The sequence below is a fragment of the Erithacus rubecula genome (genome assembly GCF_903797595.1).
Source record: "Erithacus rubecula genome assembly, chromosome: 6".
In the NCBI taxonomy this organism is placed as follows: Eukaryota; Metazoa; Chordata; class Aves; order Passeriformes; family Muscicapidae; genus Erithacus; species Erithacus rubecula.
Window position 1 is genome coordinate 40,920,129 of NC_136688.1, and position 16,211 is coordinate 40,936,339.

The following is a 16,211-nucleotide window of genomic DNA, read 5'->3' on the forward strand; positions in this document are numbered from 1 at the left end:
ATTGACAGGAGCCAATTTCATAATTCCTGTATACTATGTGATGAAGAGGCATCTATAAATTACAGAATTAAATAAAAAAATTCAAAAGGAGAGAATGAGCTTGAAAAATAACTGTAACTTTAGATATGCAAATGGGTATTAACAAACTGAATTATTAATTCCAATTCTTTCCTCTGAACTAAAGGTATGTTTCAACAGCTGTGTTAAACATTTGGCTAGCATTTCCCATATAAACAGTTCAGACTTCAATGGTATAATGAGGAAAAGAAGAAAACACTTACTAGTATAAATTTTACAAAGGCTATGGAGTTACTATGGATTCAAAAAGTTTCAGATGACTGTAGAATATAATAAGGAAAAGAAGCTGTGCTGGGTATATCAATACAGATTTTCACTTTGATTAATGTCTACATCTTTACTCACCTGAGTAAAAAGACAGTGTAGCAAAACCAGAAGAGATTCAGAAGTAAGGAAAGAGTATGAACCTCTATAAGAATATGAGTTATTGTTTGTCTTAAACAAAAGGTATGCAAAATTCTATATAGATTATATAATGACCGGCATACAGAAGAAAAATTGGGATTGCTTATGTTTAGTGGTTTAGCTTATAACAGTAAGAGATGAGAATGGCATTGAAGAGCAACCAATTTAAATATGAAAGGAAAAATCTGTTTTCATTTGGTTTTCTTTGAATTTAAATGGGATTTTTTAAAATTTTTCATAATCCCTACCTCACAAAATATTTAAATCTCAAAACCCAGAATCGGCCTCTCATGAGGGATAAGACAACAATCACTTTAGATGAGGCAAAAATAATATGGGCTGAAGCTAATAAAAGTTCTGCAAGTTAAAAATTATTGCACCTTCCCCTGAAGCATCTGATACAGTCAGAGGTAGGACACTGGATTAAATAAAACATGAAGTCTGGCTATGTTACTGTTTCTATGATAATAGGCTTTTAAAATTCAGTTATATATCCCAGTTAGTCATGAAGATCTGTAACAATCTTCCACACTGAGCAATGATTTACAGTAACATTAATGAATGGTAGGACAGGATAACTATTATTAGTGGTGTTAGACACCATTTATGTATGCATGCATATGTATACACATACATAAAAATGTATTATATACAGATGGATGCATATATAAATGCACACAGAGAGACACAGACCTTCTGAGAAGTGGGGTTCACTAGGAGATCTGAGGACCACTCTTTATACCCTTCTCCAGGGCACATTACCAACTGTGTAAGTGCACCCGTGTCTACATTGAACAGTGTGGGGAGGAAAATGTGAGAAGAATGGGAAGCATAAACCTGAGTACAGGAGAAATTACCCATGTTACTGTCATTATTTCAGATCTGTGCTTGAAAACACATTTCCAAATTCCTCCTACGTTGGCTAAGTTGACCAAGAGCCAAGCTAGAGGAAATATACAATATTAATAGGCATTGTGAAAATTAAAACAGTTATGTATTTTCTATTCTTTCCTGTGTCAGTATCAACACATCATGTTCCTGATGATGGGCATGATGAGAAATTAAAATAACTAATTTGATTTTTGCCACTTATTCTGTTTATCTGTTTCATGTTTCTGCCAAAGATGAGAGAAAACCTGGATAGTCCATCTCCATATGGGATTTCATTTGTCAGCTCTAATAGGTTAGCTCATTGTAAATCTGCCTCTTCATCAGGCTTGATTAAATAATTTCAGTTTTAGAAATACCTTAACTTAATGTGTACTCTAAGTTCACAGTATCTCTCTAATATAACAATCCATTCTTCATATTCATTCATATGAAAATTCTGCTATCTTTTACACTCACATTAATTCAAATTATTTGTCCTCCTTGTTTCTCTTCTGGGAAGGTTTTCAAGAATGAGTAAAACAGATTATTGGCTCATCCAGTCTCAGAACTGTAGCTAATCAATTCTAAGGCTGCAAACAACTTTCAGATTAACATAGCTATAAACTAGGTTCAGGTATCTAAGACAGTGAAAGTCAACATGACTACATTTAACAGGGTAAATGACAGGATAGGTTTCCATTTTAACGAGGTAAAATTGTGCATAAGTTTCCCCCATCCCCAAAATACAAAGTAATGCAAGGTAATTATCTCACATTAAAAAAAGAAGAGAAATAAGTTGGGTTTTTTTAAAAACTAAAAGTGAAATTACCTTTAAGCCTATTGCTAGACAGAAGGAGATGGAGGTGGGTAAAGAAACAGAAATGAGAACCAGAGAACATTGATAAATGTGTGCTGCCAGCTCTCAGAACCAAGGGTTTGGTTGGCATCAGCTGAGTTTTGTCTGATGATGCATGCTCTAGATGGTTCTCAATGTTGTGTTATAATTAGTCCAGGTATTTCAGTTTTCAGATGGTAATGGGCTTATTTGATCACCTTTGTCATTTTGGTCCAACTCCATAGAATTTAACACCTTTCTCAGCAGGCACAGGCCTGCACACTGGACACAAACATGTAAGGTAGCATTACATAGTGAATATATTGTGCAGAGGTGTCCACAGAGAGGACAAATACCAGCAGACAAAGGTTCATCTTGCTCTGAGCAGCCAGTCTGCCTGTGCCATGCATTGCATGTGGTTCCTGAAGTCTCTGAACAATAAATTTTCTGCCAAGAGAGGAAAATGGCCACACTGCACTGCCATTTGTATGCAAAGTAATTGCAAACCCCCTGCTCCTCCCAGGTTCCTTGCATTGGCCACAGGGGCATAAAGAAGCGTTTCTGATGCAATGTACAGCATTGCTTTTCCACGGAATGCTTTCCAATGAGAAACGCTTTCTTTGCCTCACCCCAGGACTGGGCCTTCTGGGACACAGATCTTATCTAACCACCCTATCTGCTTGCCAGCAGCACCTTTTTGGAGAAGCCTGTTCACCTCTTCTGTCCCACAGCAAGAGCAGGAGTGGGATTTTTTTTTCACTTCACAATGTTTCTGTGGAGCTAGATTTTTGTTTTCTTTTCCTAGTTAGCATTCACTTGACACTGTTATCAAATGTGTTCTCCTGCAATCATCTGAAAGGTTTTATTCAAACTAGCATATGTTTTCATTTTCTTTTTTTTCCCTTTTGCATCACCTTAAAGGGACACATCTGTTGACATAACTCCTGTGGAGAATGGATTTCATCTTTTGCTGAAGTTTCGTTCCAGCCAGAGCCGGACCTCTCGAAGGTTGTAGAAAAAGGGGCCTTTGCCCCCCAGGTAGGCAATTTTTTGTCTCTGCACAATGCACACTCGCTCAAATGAAACCCCATAGGCCACATTGGCATTGTTGTCCATGCAGTCAGCCACCACTTGGCACTGAGGTGGCAAGGAAAAGTGCTCTAGGAGCTGGTGAGCAGCTGCACACCTCTCTTCCTGGCTTCTGTGTTTCTTCACTTCGAATGAAGAGGGAGAGATGCCAGGTGCAGCCCAGCCGTCCGATGGGTGAGCTTCATCGATGTAGACCAACAGAAAGTCAGCCACACCAGAGAACTCCTCCACCAGCTTGCTGAAGGCTGACAGCTGGCTCGTGAACGGTGGTCAGGTAGCTGAGCCAAAGTTCACCACCAGCGGCCGCTCTGAGTTGGCAAAATCCAGAAGGTGGCATTTGGTTCCACACTTGCCACCAACATTCTTCCAGCTGCCACTGCTGCCATCACTGCCCTTGGCTATGTGGATTACACTGGAGTTTGGGGCTTCTCCTCCCAGTTTGACCTGATGGCAGAACAAATTAAAACACAACAAGTTAGTGTGACTTGTTTGTGCAGTATCCTTATAACTACTCCCTTCAAATAGTCACCTGTTCAGAGTACACCCAACGAGTCACGTGGGGACAGAGCAAATCATCAAAAGCAGCAGCTTCAAAACGGTCATCTTGTCCACCTGCACTCACAGTTCAGGAAAATATGGTTTTTCTGACAAACATACTACTTCATTAATGTCAGAAAATTTGATAAGAGGTCTGTCCTGTCCATCCTTATGTACTTGGAGACTTGCTCAGACAGACTACCTTAAATTTCTTCTAAGTTTCCTCTGTGACACATAGGGCTTTTTCCACCAGCATTTTCCATGAGGTCACTCCTCTTGGTTCACATCATCCTTGGAGCTCACTATTCAAAACTTCAACAGTTTTTCACCAATTTTCAGTATAATCAGACAATTACTTAGTGTAATAAAGTAGCTCACAGACTACACCTGTTTATATATTCTAGTTGTTTGCTTTTTATGAGATACCATGACTGTTTTGGAAAAACAATAGCTTGTTGATTAGGGATTAGCTAGTAAGGCATTAGAAAGGTCCCTTTTAGGCCCACAACCATTTTGTCAATTCTCAAAATTCAATTTTCAAGACATTTTTCCAATTCTCAAAAATCATTCTGTGTTATATTCCTGATCTTCACAACACACAGTGTCTCTCAATTTTGAGAGATTTACAGATTTGTATATTGTCTTCCATCCTGCAGTCCAAGAATGAAAATACTGAAGAGTACCAAACACGAGATCTCTGCAGATGCCCAGATAATATATACACTGCTATGACAGTGAATCATCCAAGACTGCGCTCTCTAAAATTTCTTCTATCCTATTTGCAGTAATTTCATCAGTGACTGAACAACACATTTCCTTCTACTGCTTTACAAGATGATTGGGGGGGGAAACAGCAGGAAAAGGGGAAAGTTGATATCATGGCTGAAGCCTGATGAGGCGAAAATTAACTGTTCTCAGCTCCAGCTTCAGATCTAACTCAGACCCAACAGGCAATGGTGGAAAGGACATTTTGCCTGATCATTTTTGTTTGCATGTCCATAGAAAAAAAAGACAGAATAAAGGCAACTCACAGGAGGGAATGCCAGAATAAGGTGGAGCCTGCAGAGGGCTCCAAGATCTGATAACTAGTATAGAACCACAAAATGTTATTGCATAATGCCATTAATTTTTAATGAGCTCTGCCACAGTAATTCCTATGTCTCTGACTTTAACATCAACCTCTAGTACAGCAATGCAATTATCCTTTTGTATTTTCCTGTCTTTTTCTATCTCTGACCCCTGACTATTTGATTATGTTCAGAATTGTTGCTTTGAAGGAAACACACAGGGCTCAATTCTGAAGTCTTTTACATTTTATGTATTTCTTTCTGAAGCTACACTGCAGTTAAAGTCTATAGAAGTTAACACTACATGATAACCACGTAAATACTCAATAAATAACTGATTTTTGGTGCACTTCTATTTTGCATTGCATCATAGGGTATTAGATGCAATATAGGAGTCAGATGCAGTAAGAAGCTGAGTGAACAGCTGAACACTGAACTCATGCAGCTGCTGCTGAACATAGATCCAAAGGCAAGTAGATAGCTGATACTGGATCTTCAATTTCTCCCTCAGAAACCTGACTATCTTGAACAAAACTGCAGTTATTCATGACTCTGCGCTATTTCATCAGAACAGAAGCAAGAGACTAATCAAAGAAGTTTGTAAGACACAGTCACTAATGATTCCAGACTTCACAGATATATAAGAATGTCTCACAGCATGTTGGCACATGATTATGAGCATTGTTTTGACACTTTTCAATAGGGCAAATTGAAACACAGCCATGCCATGTGTAGTGATCATGCCACTGGAAGCAGAGGATATGCAGCTGCACCACAGAGAAACAATGATGCTCTGGGAAAGCAAAGCCTCTTTTGTCCCCATCCCTGTAAACCTGCATCTGCAGTGTTGTTATCTGCTAGAGCACTGGTAACAGTTTAAAAAAAGCCTCCTGCTTTGCCTTTGAAAGGAAGAGGCTTGAAACAGCTGAGTTTAGGACCTGATGTGTGAGTGTGCTGTCCACTGAACTCAAAGAAAGAAAATAACTGCATCCCAGTTTTTGAGGGGAAATTATGTGTCTGGAGAGGAAGGCTCAGAGACACAGGTTCTTGCATTTGAGAAGTAGCATTAAGCATCTTGCAGCATTTGAGACCACCTACACCTTAGCAGGTAGTCTTCTGTTCAACTCTTGATCATCTCTCTGCCATTCTGTGATGTAAGATAGGTAAAGCAGGAGTAAGGTAAAGGGCTGCACTTGAACAAAGAAATACACAGGTAAAGATCATGTGGCATCCTTATAATCATCCTGAGAGCATTCAATCCAGAAGCCAACTAAACAATTCAGCAATTTGTGATAAACTGGTGACTACCAAAAAAAGGAAGATCTCAAGGAGCATAACACATGCATATCTACACAAACACTAGATCCCTCTTCTCCTAGAAAGCTTAACTGTTCCTGCACTATCATACATGACTTTTCAGAGCTAGCTAGCTTGCTCTAAAGGTGCCTTTTGAGCAAAGCCTGACATTTAAGTATTTGTGCTTCACCCAACCCCCTGGATGAATAATGGACTTCAGCATTTAAGAGTGTCTGCTCATCCAGTCAAACAAAAGAAGTAATGACATGCAATTTATCTCACAAATCACAATTAAACAATTCATTCTGAATTTCTTATATTTTCTCTCACTCTTCAGAGGAAAAGAAAAATAAAGGTAAGGAGAAGCACCTGGAAGTCAAGAACAAACAGAGTTGCTTAGGAGCAAAGAAACATTTGAGTAGCTGATGTTTCTACTTACTCCTCAGGTTTTATTTAAACAAAACTATCATGACTGACTGGGAAACCACAGTTTGCTTCTTGGTCGTTTTAAGCAGAAAGAGAGGCTATATATCATAAACTTCTCACTACCAATTCCTCACTCAGGCCTACCAAACTCTTTAATTTCCTAGGCCAGTTGCAAACCCTCAAGAAACAGACTAATAAAACAACTTCCAAGAGACACCAACATAGGAATGGCCTTCAAGTCCTATTTAATATAAATACCAAAGACAACATATTTTCTGTTCTTCAACAATGCCAGTTTGCATTCTGTCTCTCATACTCCTTATGGACTATAAAAATAGATGGAGTTAGGAAACAAAGTACAAATTGGCCTTTTTCCATCTGTACAGCTGTATATCACCTTACAGCAGCTTCTCCGCATTTCCCACAGCCATGAAGGAAGTCTCATGGCCGCAGGTTACCTATCATTTCAATTTTTGTTTCTAGGAGTGCTTCTGTTGGGTTTTTTCCCCTTAATGAGACATCCTTGCCAAGCAGGCATTCACAAGGCATTTTCTGCTCTTGTAGAGAAGTAATTAGGTCGGTGCCTTGTTCCATGCCAGTGTCAGGCACTCCAAAAAGCAGCCCTGCCCAGTCGTTAATGCTTAAACATAAGCAGCAGCGGCAGATCCACTAATTGGTCTTGATGAAGCACTGACATTCCCAAGGGACTGTTTATTTCACCAGACTCTGAACCGATTGACACAGGATGACAATATCATCCTTGCTGATCATCTGCATTGTAGGCCTTGGCCATCTTTGTTGTTATTTATTGAAAGAAAAAATAGCTCTTGGAAAAGAAAACCAACGCAATGAGAAAACAAACAAAAACACTCACGTATTCAGCCAAACTGCTTTTGAAATATTACACAAAGGCAGGCAAAATGTAAATTCAGAGAAACAAACCAGCAGAATTCCCCTCACACGCAATCCAGCATTCCCACAATCACGTACTTCTGCGCGTGAGTATGTGGCCATTGGGTGCCAGCCCTCTGAACGAGGCAGGAGCGGAGCAGCACACAGCATCCCCTCCCACCCAGCCTGGTGGGACACGCAAGGCAGGCCAGCCAAAGCTGAGAGCAGCCCAGCCTGCAGCAGGGGCAAGCAGCAGCACCAGAGCACTGACTCGCATCATTTGTGGGAATTTTGTGTTTGCCTGACAGCCTGCTCTCAGTCTCCATGCAGAGTGAAAAGGGAACAAGATTGCTGATGCTTTAGCACACAGCCTGCAAAATGAAGGAGACTTAGAAGCAGGAGAGAAAGCCCTATTCATAAACTGCAGGCTAGAAATAGCACATACTGCTAAGTTTGTAGTGCATTTTCCACAAGGAGTAGGTAAAGCCCCACAGACAAAACATTGTCTCCTCATTTGCTTTCTCTTTTTTCCTGTTTTGCATTTATCAGCTTCAGCATATCCTTCCTGGGATCCTGTGCACAGGGATACAGCTTTGTTTCCCTAAATCATGGATTTTTATATAGTTTGGCAGACTCATCAGGTTGTGTCAACCCTCTGAAAAAATAGGTGCTTCCAGACAATTAACAGTTTATGAAATTAGTCACTTGAATATGGACATGTTGAAGTTGGGACAGGAGCACAGTGACTGGTGATGAACTGAATCCCTGCAGACTTTAGCAATTTTTATAATTCTCTGCTTTCATTTGATCCCATTCAGCTAGGTATAGCTTCATCCAAATCATAATTTGACTCTGGTTGGCAAATTCTACAAACTATTACTTTTGTTTTCGTTATTTCATGACCCAGAGTGGTGCAGTTGACAAAAATCCTTGTCTGGAGTAAAGGTGCAGAAGTTCTTCATTTGTCTTGGGAAGGTGGTGACTTGAATTATTCAAATTGGAGAGCAGATACTAGAAATGGCTCAGGCTTTTCCAGAGCCATTTATTTAGGATCAGATATGTGGAGCTGACGAAGGGAAGGGGGAGACAAACAAACCAGGCACAGTCCAGATAAAAATAACTAGTCAAATGCTGCTCTCTCCATTTAAAAGCCACCAGTCCCACAAATGAGTATGCATGGCACAAGGAAACCATAAAGGAGCCTTTTGCCTTGCACTCTTACAGTTAATTTTAGTTCCTATGATTGGGGAGCCAAGAGCAAGCTTCTTAAGGGCTTTATGTTTCCCTCAAGTTGGGAGCACAGCCTGCTACACCATGGCCTCTGGGCTCTACCTACACGTGACAGAGACTGTCACCAGATTCTGTTACTCAGCACAGAAAGGGAATTTGATATTAATTTGGATTATGGTTATTTTACTTTTTTTTTTTACTCAGCTTTATGAGTGTGAATACACAGTGGTGGTTTTGACAGAGAGATAGAGCCAGCACCCAAGAACTGTGTGTGATCCTCTTCCTGAATAGTGCCCATTAGCTAAATTTTTGTGTCTATCACAGCAAAACGGGGTTTTTACAAGGCTTTGACAACAAGGCAAGCACTCCTTACAGTCAGTTTTTCATGCACAAGGGTGAAAATGGAACATTGCCAAGAGATGTGGAAGAAGTGAATTTAGATCTGTAAAATGAAATGGGATGAGAGTCCATGTAGGATAAAAGGCCTCATATTCCTCTTCCTACTCTTTGAATGTTTGAACTCTTAAGTTCCATGAGACCAACTGTCTGCCCCTCTTGTTGGGACACGGCCTAGTAAAATGGATCCCTGGCCTAGCCTGATCCTCCTACACAGCTACAACGAACATGATTATATCTTAATAATGATGAGAAAGTGTTAATAATGATTACAATGTCATTACTAAATCCTGTTGAATTTATGCTCCCAACTTTGCAGGAGAAGTTTTAATTGTGGTTTGGTTCAGTTTTGTTTTTCTCACTTCTTTCAAGATTGTTTTCATTTGCAAATGTCAATGAAAACAATTCTGCTAAAGTTGAACTTTGTGAAACCAATAAAATATTTTTAATACCACACTATGCCTAGTTTTAAACCTTTAAATTATACAACTGACTTTCTTTCACAAATTCCCTTTATCACTGTCAAATGCAGAGAGAGAGACTTTCTTACCTTGCCAGACAAAATAAATACAAATAGTAAGTATGAAGGTTGTGTCTTTGTTTCAACCTTTAAAACATTTCCCCAAAAAGCAAAGAGTTACTGGACAGCCAAAGAGAAGGTAGAAGATCATGCTTATATATTACTTTCACATATACCTTTGTGATAATGTTGTGCAGCGTGCATTTAACATGCAAGGTTTGGGACTGTTTTGCTTTGCATGCTGATTTATTTTAGATGATCTACCTACCAGGCAGGAAAAAGCAGCCAAAGGTAATTTAACTGCCTGCCTGAAAACCCAGGAAAATCTCGCTGGGTGTTTACTGAACCACTCTACTTGCTGCTGCATCCAGCGCTGGGTCTACGCCATAAACCTGGGTCCTGTGCCAGCCTTTCCCTGTGCTGGGACTGTCATGCCAGAGCTTGCTGCTGGCCCATTCTGAGGACTGTAAAAATCTGTACAAGTACAACACACCCACCACCATCCATCACCTGAGATACCAGCACCCCTCTGGGGCCCATGGAGCAGGGTTACACACGGATCTGTGTGTGCACACTGAGCCAGAGGCACATCACAGCACTCCTGAATATTGGGCTGCTGCAGGGACAGGCCATTGTGTCCCCTGTAACTGCCCCACACTGAGTTGGAGAGAGGGACAATTTCCTCAAGGATAACATTAAAGCTTTCTACTTGAGACCGTGAAGGATAGCTCTGCCTTGGTGAAACACAGAGCTCATATCTGGCACTGGAAAAGCTCCCACCACAAGGCCTCACCACATCTCTAACGGGTATAACCATTTTTAACCTATTTTAAAAGCATTTTAAGATAACAATTTCTCACCTTTGGTATGTTAGAAAACAGATTCATCCCATTACTAAACAAAGCATAGAGCATAAAGCACTATCAGGAAAAAAAAACTGTCAATTTTTTTTTTCCAAAATTTCTCCAGTATACATGCTTTAAGCTAAAGCAAATACCTCACTGGCATTTGTAGAAATGGCCTGTGTAAATCATGGTTCCACTAACATCCTGCCAAAAAGTCTTGTTTTTTCTCTCTCATCAATAGCTGTGAGTGCATTCATACCTGTATGTATGTGTGCACACACACATATATATGTCTATACATACATGGAGAAATGAGAGGACTGACTCCTGGAAAGGTATGCTTACATGTGTGTACTTTTGCCTTTCTATATATATATATGTGTACAGATATATAGAGAAAAAGTGTTATATATCAATCTTTATACAGGCAAATGTTTAAAATTGCAAATACCTACGCACACGTACATATATAAAAATGATATTTAAAACATTTGCACTCTTTCAATTACAGAAAGTTAATCTAACTTGACTACTGGCTCTATTTCTCTCAGTTATGATGTTTAGTTTGGTCCTAAAGACTCCTTTGTAATGTAAGACACACTTGCCTCTTGGAAAATAATAGGATGGTCTATAAATCACAAAGCTGGTGCAGTGTAGACAGTATCAACACTGAGATGGACATATATTGAACTCAGAGCTAAGGAAGTAAAAAGAAATATATTATTCATTAGCAAAATTTACATTAAAAATCAATATAAACAAAAAAGCAATTATTTTGATTCCAGTAGGTTTTTAAGAGATGGAGAAAACCAGTTGTATAAAATGTTCCAATAAAAAAGAACACTGAATATACTCTACATACAATACAACAAACTTTGTATTGTTTCCTCACTGATGGTGTTAAAATCTTCAACTCTTGCTAGGTAATCTTGCCTATGAAATAACTGCCTTCACCAAAAATCATGTGCAATGAACAAAAAGCAGAAAAAAAGTTGAAATTTGGATGAGATATTAATAAGATTTCTGGAAAATGTGAAAGCAAATCAGAATAACTTGTTTGAAATAGACTCTAACCATTACAAGATCATATCTTGTACATACTAGCCTTGAAAAAAAAAATCAATTCTGGGACAATGAATACTTTTGAGGCAAAGGTCCTTTCTTGTAATAAATTTACATTAATTCAGAATGTAGTGTCTACCCACAGTGTTTTTCTGAAATGCCTTCCCATAAACTTTTCTTTGAATAGAAATTTTACATCAAGTAAAAGTAGTTTTGTGAAAATATTATGAAAGGTGCTCAGGAAGAATTGTGTGCAAGTGATACAAAACACAGTAAACCCAAGCATAGTTACTTCTTTGATCCAGTCTTCCTCTAGCTGGCAATCTGGCTCTGGTTATCTCAGACATCTGCAATTGTATTAATCTACATGAAAAATGGTTATTTTCTCATAAATACTGCTCAGTGGAATGAGTTTAAGTACTTTTTAAAGTAATTTGCTAATACCTGGCTTTAGCTGGCAAATTGGAGCAACAAACTCCAATGGTTGATATCAGCTACATTTTGCCATTCTGTACAGTGCCCTGATTCCATAACGTGTTAATTTCTCACTTACTGTCTCTGAGAAAGGTCTCACAACAGAGTAACTCTTCAGGATCTAGAAAAGGGTGACTTAAGGAAAAATGTGCTTTGTAGGACATTCTTTGATATATTTCTCTATTTCTCATGGTTTTTTAATATATTACAAAGCAGAGTATGTTTCAATCTTTTTCAAATCTACTAGTACAACTTTTCAAATTAAACCTTTTTCCTTTTCTTTCTTTACAGGAACAGATTCTCATTTAAATTATAAGTGAAAGATTCGTGTTTATTGTGAAGGTGATGAATCTTCTTCCAATAGTGCTCCTCAGTTTATTTTGTCCCATTTATAATTTGATTTCTATACTCAAACTATCTTTCTGTGACAATCAAGAGTTCCCAATGATCTTCTGTCCTTATGGCCCATAGTTGTATCACGTAAAACAGTCTTTCTATGAATTTTTGGTAAATTCATTTTGTCTTAAGGGTAGCTGTCATGAATGGATTTTTTCCTCTTTTTGGAACAGGCTGAAAAAAATTGGTTGTGTTTATATACATTTTTCTGCTGAGTTCATTGAGGCACAGAGTTCATTCTGGGAACCTTATGACCTGAACCCAGGTGATTTAATCATGATAAGGGAGAAAATAAAATTACCAAAGTTCAAGGTATGAGTTTCATTGCCAACACCAAAAATAGCACAGTCACCCTACCTGTTGCTTCCATGGTTAACATCAATGATACTGAAAGAAAGGCAGAGCATGACTTTGGAGACTACAGACAGGCATGCAATAGGCTAATTTTAAAAACTGTGTGCAATTTAAGCAAAAAGAGATTGAAAATATTTGGAATATGGATATAAGGTTTCTTACAACTTCACATCTTCCCCAGACCCCAGGCCACATACAGGTTGCAAATATGGGAACTCAAAACTTGACTGTGGCAGAGTCATGCTACCAACTTCCACTGGAGCCTTGACCAAGTCATGTGTTAACTGTCCTGCCTTGCCTTGTCTGTAAAATGGGAACAATGGTGTTCAGTGACCCATTTAACAAGGCCACTGTAAAATGTACTTACTTAATGTCTATGAAGAGAATAAAAACAAAGACTAGAAGGGCTAGGAGAATAGTTGGCTTCATTCAGGATTATTTTGTTTGGGTAGCCAGCTGGATGATTCCTGTGGTGACAGTAAGAGGTTGACCCATTTGGCAAAAGCTAAAGTTATTTATATTTGTCTTACACTGAAAATTAATGTCCCCATGGCTTGATTTTCGGGCTAAGCAGATGGTATTCCATATCACAAAGCCAGCAAACACCAACATCACCAGCTCTTCACATTTTTAGATAAGAGCAAATACAAAGGCTATTATAGAGGTGTGAAAGCGAATTGAGGGGAAGGCAATACAAAAAGAAATATTTCAAAAGAGTATCATTTGGACAGGACCCCTATGACATCCCATGAAGTATGTTAAATTAGATGGTCTAAATAAGACAACAAATTAACAGACTAAGCACTGTTTTGAAAGCCACAGAGCTCTGAATCCAGTTCTACTTACTAACTGGGTGGTCTGCGCGAGAAATTTCATGGTTTTTGGGTCCACCTTTTCAATCTATAAAAGGGAATTCTAGCTACCTCATGAGACCTGGGCAGTACCACTGGGTAATGCTTGTAAGAAATTTTGAAAGGAAAAGTACATGTTGCACAACTGTTACTAGCTTTATTAACCTAAATCACCAGGCAGCTGTCCGACAGCTAGTCAAGTTCCTTTTTAATCTCTGACACGTCCCTCTGTCACTGCTTTCATGAAGGAAAAAGGTAACTTGTCAATTTGTGCACAGTTTTACTATTACTTGGATGCTTCCTCCAATATAAAAGTTAACATATGAATAATAGAAAATGCCAGTGTAATGACAACGGTTCATTTCAATACTTAAGGTAAAACAAATAAAACACAGCTAACATCTATCTCTGTAGAGCTCTATCTGGAGATGTAGTCTTTTTATAATATCTGAGCATCTCACATGGCAATAATAAACTACAGCTGTGAAAACATCTACAGTATTTTATATTACTCTTACATGAAGATCTTGAAGTACTTTAAAAACATGAAGACTATTATTCAGGCTGTTGGGGAAACTGAGGCACACCTAAACTGAGTGACACGGCCAAGGCTGCACGGAGAGTTAGCACAGGGAGTCAGCAGCTGCAGAATTTCACGAATCCTTAACCCCAACTTAGAAGCACCGCTCCTTTCAGCTTTTACTTCCCCCATCAAACTTTACATGAGATAGGTGATCCTTTGCAGCACGCAGCCATTCCCTTCCCCTCTCGGCCGGCCAGCGGGATGCTCATCCCGGCTCAGCCCGCTCCCGGTGCCCATCCCGGTGCTCACCTGCTTGTAGGCGTCCAGGAGGAAGCTGTTCCAGACGCAGCGCAGCCCCTCCGAGGTCAGCATCCTCCGCCACTCGCCGCGCCCGGACTTGGAGCGGCTCAGAAACAGAACCATGTGCTTCAGAAGAATCACAGAGTCATAGAGCGCGAGAAACAGGCAATTGGAGAAAAAGACCGGCAAGATCTGAAGCGTGATCAACAAATCCACACTTAGCAGACCCATCTTCCTTGCTGCTTCTCTTCAGCCGGATACCTTCAGCTCTCTTTATTGCTCTGTACCCTCATTTAAAAGAGTAAAGCAAAAGGCATTTCAAAAGCCTCATTACCCCTTTCACAGCTGCTCTATTTAAAATAAGCAGAGATAGTTAAGTATGAGCAGGCTGGTTAAAACCATAACTGCACGATACTCATTCAACTGCAAGCTGCTTCTTTTTCAGAAATTTAGATGTTAACAAAAATTCTTCTCTTAACCAGGAGACCTGATTTTGCTGAAGAGAGAGGCAGCTCTGTTCCAGTTCCCTGCAGTTACAAAATTTAAGCTGAGACTGTTAATTGTTAACTTTCCTGCACTATCCCATTGTTTCTCGGATATTTAAGCACTGAACAGACCTCTCATTTCTGTGTCAGTAAAGCTAGCTACTAGGTGCAACAATACTTTAAAAAAAAAAAAAAAAAAAAAAAAAAGGTTTATGTACATAAACTTTCTGTTCCTTCCTCCCTGCCTCCCTCCCTCTCTTTCCCTCTCTGCCTCCCCCGTCCCCCCTCCTACTCCGCGTCTCTGTATTCCTGCCTTCCTCCTCTCGAACTCTCTCTTTGCTATCTGCCTATGGTGCAAAGTGCTCTCCCCTCTGGAGTCCCAGCTTGCTTCCCTGAAGCCTTTTATACATTCCCTAGCTAATTGCTGCAATAGAGAAATGAAACCCTAATCTTAGTAAAGATCTTGACGTCAATGTAAAAGAGGGCTTTACTTTGGCCAGGACTGCAGTGAATAGAAAAAATGAAATTCTCAAAACTTTTTTTTTTTTTTTCCCCTTAAGAGAGAGGAGAAAAAAAGAGAGACAGAGAGCAAGGGTGGAACTTTGCTTTGCTTTGAAAGGGAGAAAGAAAAACCCCAGTGTGTTTCTGAATGTTCTTACAACATACTTCCAAATTTTGGAAGAAGTATTTTCATGTGACATGGAAAATGACACAACAACACAGACTTCTGTTATTGATAGGTTTTTTTCTCATGCTTAATTTTGGAATTTTTGTCCTTTTTTCTTTTGTGGGAAGGTAAGTTGATGCATCCCAAGAAAGGGCACATTTCTGTAATATTTTCTCCCACCTGCCTGAAGTACATGTATAGTTTTTAAATATCTTTTCTTGTTTTCTTGGTAACATAAGTGAACACCTGTAACTGACTTCACCTACTGATGTGTAAGACAAGGAGATAAGAAAGAGAGAAAATGAGTTTTTTATGGATTTGGGTTTTTGATGCTAAAGTTCCCTGCCCAAAAACATATATGCTTCAGCCTTAAATGCTGTTAAACCAACTGAGCTTCAAGGACTTTAATATTCCCCTATGATAGCTATTTACATCTCCTAGTCTACTAAGGTTGACTAACTTTTGGTTAAAAGCTTGTAAAGAAAAAACAGAAAAGTTTCCTCTGGCAGAGCCATTAGTACTTTTACAGCTGCAAGTATCCCCTTCAGCCCCATGCTGAAGGTTTTTTTGTTCATTTGCATTTTTCTTTGTTTCACCTTTTTAGTCCAATACTT

At 39.2% G+C, this 16,211-nt stretch overlaps 1 protein-coding gene across 1 annotated transcript; it reads right to left on the reverse strand.

Moving 5' to 3' along the window:
• Positions 1-712: 712 nt before the first annotated feature.
• Positions 713-15,303, reverse strand: DIO2 (iodothyronine deiodinase 2). The gene is made up of 2 exons (XM_079309189.1): positions 14,455-15,303; positions 713-3,721 (listed from the first exon to the last, which is right to left on the reverse strand). Exons 1-2 carry the CDS (start codon positions 14,674-14,676, stop codon positions 3,104-3,106), a joined length of 840 nt encoding a protein of 279 aa, XP_079165315.1. The 5' UTR covers positions 14,677-15,303; the 3' UTR covers positions 713-3,103.
• Between the last annotated feature and the right edge of the window lie 908 nt (positions 15,304-16,211).